Below are 11,098 nucleotides of genomic sequence, written 5' to 3' on the forward strand. Positions count from 1 at the left end.
TATCTCGTCTTCCTTTTCCACAAATTTCGCCTTCTCCTCTAATTTGTATCATTTAATCTTCCAGGTTATGCTACTTTTTTTTTTTTGGTTCCAATTAAGTTGGCAACATTAATTTTTCAACACAATCCTTTCTTTATCTTCTACATTTGCCTCTTTTTTTCCCTTCCTAAAATTTTTTGCTCAATGACGTGTCACATGAAAAATCTCATATTTCACCTTCCATTTTTAAAGACTTTAAACTTGAGAAAATAAAAATAAAAACCGTAATTCATCGAATTCTTATTTCTGCCACTTAAGGCAATACATATTGAATCAAAATGTGCCAATTTCAGAATACCAATTGAATTCACCAGAATTTTTTTCATTTATTTTAACAAAAATGATAAATGGACAAGTTATGTTTGTTGATGATCAAGAGGTTAATGATCCTACAACTGATACGATGCCCAAATCGGTGCATTTCAATGAATCCTGCGAAAACTACCGTTGCTTTTGTAATTGTTTCCATATAAAAACTGGTGCTCTTATCGTTGCTGGTACTTTTTTTTTTCTCAAATTATAACAATTCAATTTGAAGAAATGATTTAAAATATTGAATTGAAATAAATTCAAAATAATTTAAATATGAAAGTGGTTAAATAAGAAAAGGAAAACCGATGAAGTAGCAAATGTAATAAGCTTAAAAAAATTGTTTCATGTCTTTTTTTTGAAATTAATCTTCCAACAAATGCTAATAATATGGTAAATGAAGATGCATCAATGTGTAAATTCTATTTCTTCAAACTTGCGATACTTTGATTATTACAAATTCTAAAATTATTTAACCCTTTGAACCTGAATGTTATCGTAATATGATGTAATTACATAATTTACTTTAAAAAATAACGTATAAAAAAAGAAAAAAGAAAACAAGCAAGCAGTCTTAGCAGAAGAGATTTGTAATATTTTCAAGAGAAAAAATATGGCAAAGTTTATATGGCCAAAAAATGCCTGCACAATTAGAAAAATATTTTGCATTTCATACCTCACACTCCAAATATGTAATAATTGAAGTACTTAAAATTTATCAGGATATTTCAGGTACAGAGCTTTTAATGATACTAATATTTCTTATTAACTCGCTACTGATAATTGTGGAGCATGACACGGAATATGAGAAAATCACAGGTAAACTGCTTTTTCTTAAATTATCTCCAAGTTCTTATTTTAAATTCATTTTTGCTGATTGCAATGAAGATATTAATTACAGGTACATGCGATAGTTATGTGATGCAATCATTTTCCGTATCCATGATAGGTATTGGTCTTAGTTTTTTAGCAGTCGTTTTACTTTTTGTGGGACTAATTCGCAATATTGCTGCATTTCTAATACCTCATCTTATCGTACAGGTAAGCTTTTTCTCTTTAATAGTTTAAAAGGAAAAAATTTGCTCAAAATGTCTTTTTTTTCAATTCTTATTTGAGAAATTTGAGAAATCTTATTCGAAGTTAGTTTTAAGAAATTCGGATTAGCATTAATATTTATAGACAAAATAGCATCATTTTGCCCACAAATAACATCATTTTGTCGTGATCGAATATTTTATTTTTAGATAATTGTAGTATTAATACTTGCATTTGGCTTATCATGTGGCATCATTGCATTTTCCACTAACACAACGATATTTTATCGATTGATGAATGCGGCATCATTTAAGGAGCATCCCGGTACTTCTACTGTTGCATTGGATGCTCAAACTACCGCACGATTTATCACTATTTTCATCCTTTACCTTATTTGTCTTATATTACAGGTGATCAAATACAGGAATTATTTCGCACTGATTTATTCCGTTTCATTTGAGAGATAATTTATTATAGAAAAGAGAAAAGGTAGAAAACTGATTTAAAATGGATAACTTCAATAAGATCTGAGATTAAAATTTTTCGTTAGGTTTGCAATATATATATATATATATGGTATAAAAATATGTGAATTTTGCTATGTACTGCTGAAGAATTCTCAACATTCAGTAAGTAACGAAAATTCATTTTCTCCCAATTTATTGAAGAATTATTGAAGTTTAAAAATTTTCAGTGCTGGTATGTAATGATCATTCACAACTGCTATCGTTACTTGAAAGAACGATGCCGATACATGCATTATTGTCTTGCATTCAGCACACCGATGCAAACACTCATCTATCGATGATAACTATTATAATGATAACACTGATGTATAGAATAAAAGTGTATAGTACAAGTAAGGAACAAGATTGAATGGACAGGTTATTGGGAATAGTTCCAAAGATCCGAACAATCCAAAAGGCAAATTTGACACCAATAATTTGGAAGGACCCGCTCCTCTTACCACTATCACACATAACATCTTTACATTAAAGCTCAGTTATTCACCTGATTTGATTAACTGTCGGAATTATTGAAAAGCGCATTAAAGCTATTGTTCATAAAACTTCAATAATTCGACCATTTCTTCTTCTGTTACTTATGATCTATTACCCCAGTCGTGCAATATATTGTTGGAACGCATTCCAGTCTTGTAATTTTCCTACATGCGTTCTAAATTGTCGAAACAAATATTATCCAATTGCACCAGACTACGTTTACACACATGCATGAAATCGTCTTATATTAGTTTACATATGAGCCTTAGTGGATCAAGCGATTAGCAAAGTTCTGAAAGCAATAAACCACTAAGTCAGTTTTCGTTGTTTTGAAATTTCCAAAACCAAATTATATTATTTGGGATGAATTTGCATAATCGGAAATTTCGTTACTTTTGGTGATAAAATTGCCAATTTTTAAGAGACAAAAATAATGATGAAAATAAAAATTAATAGATGCTTGTAATCACCAATCGCCTGATCGGTTATTCATCTCGCTAATGAATTATATACAAAAAGTCAAAGCATAAGAATAATATTATATCGCCATTAATAACTTTTTTCCCCCAAGAATTGACGTATAACACTTATGACAAAGTTTCGCTACAAGGGCAGAGTAATTACAGCCGACTCCTCCGAAAACAAATATATTAATTTAGAAATACAAAGCTCAGTGGGATTTTGTCAGTATCAGATGAAGGTAATGATGAGTATTGAAATATATCGGTTGACGATATTTATAAAGAAAAAAACTCTAGTTTGATTTTACAAGTGAATAAAGTGAACCAGACACAAATTCAGTGTGGCTCTCGAAATTATTAAGAAATCGAGACAAAAAAAATTCCTGAAGCAATTTGAAACTCACTTTAACAAAACTGCTGAAGAACTGGGAAAGCATTTAACTGAAGTTAGTTGAATTCCCGAGCTTAATAAACTTAGAACCAATGAAAAGTGAGTTCATTCTTCATATGCCAACGACCTTTCACATGTTTTTCTGAACAATACGACTATGCGTTGATACCATCATATGACACTTATGGGTACTGATAAATAAGGGAGTGATTAGAAATATGCTGGCATACAAAATATTATTGAAACTATCGTTAAACAACTAACACTATGAAACGAAAACAATATGCAACAAAAAAAACGAGCTTCCTGAAAAGATTACGATATCACTAGCTTGGAAATTTACGAAGCAAAGAACGGTAAGACAAAAAAAAGTTCACAGAAAATCTTAACGCACTGGTTCGAATCGTTTCGATGATCACTATTAACAATCGTTATTTAATTTCAATCACCAGTTGTTACACCCCGGAACATTTGTCCCATCGACTCGTTGTGATAGATACGCCTGATTGCTTCGCATAACACCGATGATATGTCAACTGTTTTAATTTTATGACAGCGCAGCTTCTGCACATCATGAGGTACTGTGTTTGTCACAATCACCTGAATTGTATTAAAGGAAAACTGAATATTGGAACGTAGCGGATAAATTAAATGAACAAAGATAAGCAACAGAATTACACCTCCATATTTTGCACACTATGTCTACATAAAACATTCATTACGTTATGTAATTTATGTTAAAATATTAAATAAGTCAAATAGTATACATATACTACCACGTAAATGGTTTCCTTAATCATCGCTCATCAGCAGTGCTTCTTCGTTTACAACTGCTAATAAGCTAATATCTTTTTAAGACCTGGTTAACCACCTGGCTAAGTCATTTTATACAGTAGCCTATTGTCCAGCGTTTAAATTAGTCCTGTTGCCATAATTGCAGGATTATTAGAAAACCAATAAAGATACACTGTGGGTGTTTTCTATTTGGATTTTGATGGGATTCTGAGAAAAGATAGGAAACCACTGAATTTTATTCTAAATTCAGCATCCTAGCTAATTTTATATCAGCGGTATGATAAAAAAACGATGACAACTCCAAGTTCGGTAGCACAACTTACCTCGGTAATGGGTGAAGATTCAAGAAGATCAGGAGCATCTGCTGACAATAACCCATGCGTTGCTATGACGTAAATTTTATAAGCACCATGATTTTTCAGCACCTGAGCGACAGCAACAAAAGATTGCGCATCATCGATTATATCATCCTATAAATGAACATGAAAACTGACTGGAAAGCATTCACATTACACTGTCTTATCGGAATTGAAATCCTTTTACGAGTCAACGATTACGATTTGCTGTGAAAGAAGAAATACTCAAATCGACAAATACTTACCACCATAATCGCTATACGTCCACCTACATCACCAACAACTGTTAACGGAGGTTTTTCTTTTGCAACTTGAGCTAAAAATTTATTACGATAAGCTAGAAATATTGGTCATTCTGATCAAAGCTTGGAACGAAATATTACGAAGGAGCTGTAAAAGTTATATTTCAGCAACAAAGAATATTTTAAACTGTAAAGTTTGGTACTAAACGACGAAATGATTGCCAGCTTAAAAATTTTAATCAATATCATTTCTCGTCACGAAGCGTTACCTGGAAACAACTCGAAGGCAGTAAGATTTTCGTTTGGCTTGCCATCCAGTGGAGGACTTTGCCGACCATCTTCTAAACCACTTTCTTCAACATCTTTCTGTTCACCGTGTATAACCGCAACACCTGAAATTTTATTCGGAATTGGAGAGAACAGACTGAAATTTCTCACAGACAAACGGCAGATAAATTTCTCACAGGCAAACGGCAGATCTTTTAATCCATTTTTTTGCCAAGTTTTTTAAAATGACATAAAAAAATGCTGGTGAAAACATCTAAGATCTCAAGTGATATATATCGACTTTCAAAAATAAACAATCTCCATGATGTGCTTTTTTGAAATGTTATCATATATAAACCGATACAATAAAACAAAGATACAAAGAAAACACATTAATCAATATAATAGTCGGAAATTTCAGAAGTAATCCGGTAATAATAGCTAAAAGTGATCACTGTAACAGACGAAATCAATAGTTACGTGTTGGAAATAATCTATCGAAAGCAAAAAAAAATTTCAGTCAGTCAGTCTTTCCAGAAGTTACAGAAACTGTGAGAATGGAAACTGCACAAGACGTACACAAACTTATCGTGCAAGATCAAAATATATAAGCACAAGTGATTAAGGCAAGCTTTGCTCAATAGCACAATAGAGTTTTGGTGCAATAAGTGAAACCATAAAAATCTAAACCATATAAATCTTCTCTACTTTTTCAAAAATTATGATGATAATATTGTACTAAGTCTATTTGTAAGCGTTTTGAAAAATGATCGGCCTCAAGTAAATACTAATCAGTGCATGTCCAGCCGCTGATTACGAATGACTTCAATGTGATCATGAATCAGCCTTAACCTCTGAACTTCGATCTTCATATTTCTTCAAATTTCACTTATATGGTTTTTTTGAAAGTGATATCTTTCAATATTCTTTCAAAATTAGGTTAGTTGTCTTTTGTCGATGGTAGTTATAAGATTTTAATTTGATATGTAAGCCTAACAACCTCTATTAGTGATAATACTACCGCTTTGATTCTACTTTGAAGGAAGGATTAGCAGAACATTTCAAATCCGCCTAAATTAGTCATATTTCTATATTTCATCTATGATATCGTGAATTTTTACCAATTTGTTTCAATCCACTACACAACAATCACACAAACCTGGTGCTTCTGTAGACCAAAGCGTGGAGAATGTCTCCATAGTTAATAATCGAGAATATTGATATTTGCATTAACTCTCTCACCTGAGCTTCTCGGTACAATAATACATGTTATTAGAACTCGGGAAGAAGAGATACTAAAGTTGAGAACAAAGCCCACAACCATACGCTTCAGATTTCTACACATCTTTTGTTAAGCAATGATTCACTGAGATATGAACTTCCTACAGTTTTCTAAGTCGTACGAAATGATGGAAAATTTCAACTTTTAAAATCAGAACTGGTTTTGGGATGATTGCTGACCGAAACGATTAAGCTAAACTGCTAAAAATGGGAAAACATGACATAAAATGTATCTTGCACTCAATTCATGAAAAGTTCAAAGCTCCCAAAAAGGCTTCCTTTTCTTCCCAATGCTTCCTTCTAAAAAGTGAATTAAATATTTGTCAGCAAAGTTTGAAAAACGCCGAACTACTGAATTAATCACTACAGGAAAATCACATATATTAATTGCAAAGCATTTAGCGCCTGAAGTAGCTAAACAGCTTGGATGGATTAGATGTACACGCCATCTATGCAATTGACAATGATCGCATTGCCGATCTAACTACTCGCAAACCTTACCAATGGATCGTTTCATCTCACCGACGACTTATCCATCTTTTGCTTCAAATTTCTAATCTACTGAAATAAAAGTGACGACCAAATAATATCATATATTTACCTAATCTTAAACGATCCGCGTAAGATGTTGCTTTATTCATAACTCCTGGATTCTTTGCAACTATCACAGCATTTTTATAGTCCGGTATCTAAATTTTTCGATTGTGAAGAATGGAACAATGAAATGGTGCCTAAATTCAGCAATATGGCACTGTGTTAATAGTAAATATAATTCTTTTTTAATACGAGAAAAAGTCTTAAAAAAAACCAAACCGAACATTTTCTTTAATGTATTGTAGCAAAAAAGGCGAAGCACGCAGGTTATCAACAGGCACTGAAAAGAATCCTTGGATTTCCTTCCTGTACAAATCGAGAGAAACTATTCGTGTCGCTCCTGCAATCTCTTTTTCTCATCATTAAACAAATATTTTTAACATTTGTATTTTACGTATTAACCAAGTTTAGTGATATCTGTAAATTATGAACGAACCATTTTTTAAGATAAGAAGGAAAACGAAAGGGAAATAGGATAATTACCGGAATTGCACATCATATCAGCGATAAGTTTCATTGGTATGGACGACCGGCGTAACATTCGACACTGCTTGCTGTAAGGTAGATATGGCAACACTACTGTTATCGTTTTTGCCATTGAAGTTTTACATGCATATATTAATATCATAAGTTCCATGATGTTATTATTCACGTCTCTGAAATTCCATTAATTAGTTCGGAAAAAAAGTAACTGTCAATAGGTTAACTAACGAATGAATTAAGCGGAACAGCTCCATGGCTTGAAAGATATTAAACATTATAAAAGATACCAAACGTTATGAAAAATATCTCAGATCAATAACACATTGATCAAAAATAGTGAAATCTTATAAAATTTTCACTAAAACTGCTTAAAAATTGAGGATTTTTTTTTTTTGAAAAATATAAAACTTATGTCATTATCATTAGGAAGTGACCGGACAGTTATTTTTCTTGATTTTAATCAGATACGTTCCTCCAATTTCCATAAGCAAATGAAATATGCTAGTTTAATTCCATGAAAGTAAGCGAATTATTAACTTACTTTGAACCGGACTGGAGAATGAACACATGTTTCCCACGAACACTCTGCTTGATTTCAACAGAAGTTTCACGATTTGTTCTATTGTAAACAACCGCCTCTCCAAGCTTAATTCCCAAGCGCCTATAAAACTATTTGTATTTGACGTTAAATCAATCCAATCTTTAAAACACAAGAGAAAAATTCATACCGGAACAACTTACTCTGCAACTAGTCTTGCTAGCTCCAGATGGGAATTCCCGGCTAGCAATACCATGCCACTACTTTGGTCAGTAAAATATTGGACCGACATTTCTCGCAAATCTGAAGAGAACGAATAGGATTTAGAAGTAAATGCTGGTAAATTCATCATTTTTGATGTATCAGATTAACAGTGGGGAAGCGAAAGATGAACACTCAGCCGTAAATCATGCTGTATTGATCCAAAATTCAGCAATGATACTTCAAAACTTTGTTCGGAACTTCTGGCATGAAGTACGGGAAGTAGCATATTGCAATGATGGATTTAGTTTCCCTACCCCCCCCCCCTTTTTTTTTCTCTTACTTTGATTGTTTCCCACCCTTTTTGCTAACTTGAAAATACTGCACTCGAATCATGTGGACCGTGAAAAAGCAACTAGTAGCACTAAAAACAATTTCAAGATGTCAACGCTTCCGAAGAGCAAAACTAAAGATTCAATAGCATATCGCATTCCTTGCACTGATTAAAACTGACCATTAGCTAAAAGTTTCTATGTATGAATATGAATGAAAGGTGGGGTATTTTATGGTCATATACTGTAGCCAAACGTTTATTGCGAAATTTAACAAAAACCTCATTTCAACTAAATCTCATAAGTCTACTCATTTGAGTTTAATGACCTGTCTAAAAGGCACACAGAAATAAATAAATGAACTGTCGTTATTGAAAACTAAATTCCAAGTTTAGATTTCAAAATTTCTAAAAACTTTGCGGAAGTAGCAATTCTAAAATAAAATTGCAGAAAACTACTCAGGAAATTCAATATTTTAAATATCTCGAAAATTTTCTCAGTTTAGTTTCTTCGCAAGAATTACCCTATGTGATTGCTAAATACTCAGTGTGAAAGCTCCCAGAGGGTCAACTTCCAAATTATAACTTAACATTCATTCATCCTGATAGCCTCCTTCAACAGAAGCAGCAGGTTAACTAAGCAAAACCTCTATCAGTATAGAACAATCGATTTCTCTCTTTTTTCACCGATCCTTCAAAATTTCCACTTTCTTAAAATTACATCTAATTGTTTTTCTACTGTTTTATCTTACACTCTCATTCGCTCACGTGAACCTAGTATTTCCCATAACTTTCTTCGTATTTCTGCATCTCTTCCTCGTATGGTTTCGTTGCGGTTTTCCCAATCTCTGTGACCATACTTTCAAGCATAATTTTCTTCCGTTCACTCTCCCTAACAATTGTATCCCACATTAGAAGTTATCACCAGGACTTGCCAATGATTTCGGTGTTACTAAGCTCAAAATAGTGACGTATACACATGTATACTTAGTATTACTAAACTTAAAATATTTAGTGATCTATATACATCTATATTTTAAAATAACTGTATGTATACTTTCTCACAGAATAATAAATAAAACTTGGGAAAATTACAAGTAAGTTGAGTAAGGAAATTCATTGATTAATCGATAAAAGATCAGATTCAACGAAACACATGCCAATTCATGCAGGAGGTAAAACTTTGCGAAGTTAATGGTATCGAGTGGGAAATGATGGGTATAGCTGCAGTTTTCATTGCGATGCCAAGCCGATACGGTCGGTGACAGCATCGTCATCATCCAGCGAGATTTCGACGACCGCCTAGTCACCGCTTACCACACTTATCTTGTAATTTGCATAACGTACTTTTGAGACCTGTGATCTGTCGCAAGCTTGTCTATTCTCGGCCAACAGATCGTCCGCCACACATGGAGATGTGTAATGACGTGGAAGATGGACCATTCGAAACTTCGTATTGGCCTCAACTGCTGGCTCGACGTTCCGTTATTCGTTCCGCACTCGTCTCCTCCTTTATGTTGTTATCATATGATTGTGAGAAGAGATGTTTCATGCGATAAACGTGGAATATATAGAATAGGATTTACATAGAATATGTTATCTCGTGACTTCTCCAAACCAGAACATTTCACATATATTTTTCGGCCTTTCCGTCATTCCCGTAGTTTTTAGGATTCATAGCAAAACAAGCCAAAAAAAAAATCCATAAAAGGACTCGAACACTCCCAAAGCGGTACGCAGACGCGATAAACATTGTCATTTGTCTTACATCTGCAGATACCACACATAACTGTACATGGCGAGAAGAAAAGAAGGAGAGAGAACATGTAGTTGGTCTTTGATCCTTGGCAAATGTACACTTCTGTAGGTGGACAAAGGACAATCAGGAGAGAGAATAACACGTTAATTTGATAGAGAGTGGGATTAAGATGAAAAATAAAAGTTAGAAAGAGTATTTAAATAAGGCAGAGAACAGTGAGAGCAAAAAAGTGAAAATATAATTGATGGAGAAATGGAAGAAATGTTCAGAGAGCTAGGGATGGTAATAATAATGATGTTTACGAATGAGTAAACCGCCTGTCACAGAGTGAGCAGTAGTACAAATGTCGATGATTCATGGTTACTTAATTCATTCATGAATTACCGATGATAGCATAAGCTTGTTTCCGATTGAGTGCGAAATACTGGTTAGAATTGTTATGCGACGACATTTTACAGCTGTAATATCACTAATACTTCCCTAGAGTCTTTTTTTTCCGATGTGAAGGAAGATGAGAGTAGTTAAATATGCCCTATGTGAAGTTTAGGTATAAGATTTGTGTGTGCATATTTTCGGTAACTTTCTGGAAATGTACTAGGAAAGACAGATGATTTACTGAGTAGCGTTTAAAAAAAAACAAAGTGGATAACAAGAACGTTGCATATAGCACTGTGTGACCATTCTGGGACTCGAATATTTTACCTTTTCCGATTGAAATAATCAATAAGAGTTTTGACTTTGAAACTCATAAATAATGTAAATATTAGCTTGGAGTATAAGTATTAGCTTCACCGTTTTACAGTTATCACTTTTCTTTACTTTAATGTTAACCGAAACTGCGCATGAAACCATGGCTTGATATTTTTTCTGATCTCCAACCACTGAATAATGCTTCGCCATCAAGAAGCTGTTTTGATCATCAAATCAGGATAAATTACCGGCGAATGATTTCATTCCGAAACTTTTCGACTGTAAATGCGAGTATAATTTGCTTAATGGGGCGCTAGCCCAAAAC

At 33.3% G+C, this 11,098-nt stretch overlaps 3 protein-coding genes across 3 annotated transcripts; 2 read left to right on the plus strand and 1 right to left on the minus strand.

Moving 5' to 3' along the window:
- Positions 1-379: 379 nt before the first annotated feature.
- Positions 380-2,191, plus strand: LOAG_09092 (hypothetical protein; the record flags this gene model as incomplete). The annotated part of the gene is made up of 5 exons (XM_003144621.1): positions 380-536; positions 1,081-1,167; positions 1,250-1,389; positions 1,593-1,793; positions 2,078-2,191. The coding sequence occupies 5 exons, from the start codon at positions 380-382 to the stop codon at positions 2,189-2,191; spliced, it is 699 nt and encodes a 232-aa protein (XP_003144669.1).
- Positions 2,192-3,526: 1,335 nt separating this feature from the next.
- Positions 3,527-9,726, minus strand: LOAG_09093 (hypothetical protein). The gene is made up of 10 exons (XM_020447854.1): positions 9,672-9,726; positions 7,996-8,095; positions 7,796-7,915; positions 7,255-7,427; positions 6,996-7,111; positions 6,779-6,866; positions 4,899-5,021; positions 4,633-4,703; positions 4,355-4,501; positions 3,527-3,836 (listed from the first exon to the last, which is right to left on the minus strand). Exons 2-10 carry the CDS (start codon positions 8,082-8,084, stop codon positions 3,678-3,680), a joined length of 1,086 nt encoding a protein of 361 aa, XP_020301955.1. The 5' UTR covers positions 8,085-8,095; positions 9,672-9,726; the 3' UTR covers positions 3,527-3,677.
- On the plus strand, positions 9,536-9,883 carry LOAG_09094 (hypothetical protein; the record flags this gene model as incomplete). The annotated part of the gene is made up of 2 exons (XM_003144623.2): positions 9,536-9,585; positions 9,679-9,883. 2 exons carry the CDS (start codon positions 9,536-9,538, stop codon positions 9,881-9,883), a joined length of 255 nt encoding a protein of 84 aa, XP_003144671.2.
- Between the last annotated feature and the right edge of the window lie 1,215 nt (positions 9,884-11,098).

Source organism: Loa loa (genome assembly GCF_000183805.2).
Source record: "Loa loa unplaced genomic scaffold supercont3.190, whole genome shotgun sequence".
NCBI lineage: Eukaryota > Metazoa > Nematoda > Chromadorea > Rhabditida > Onchocercidae > Loa > Loa loa.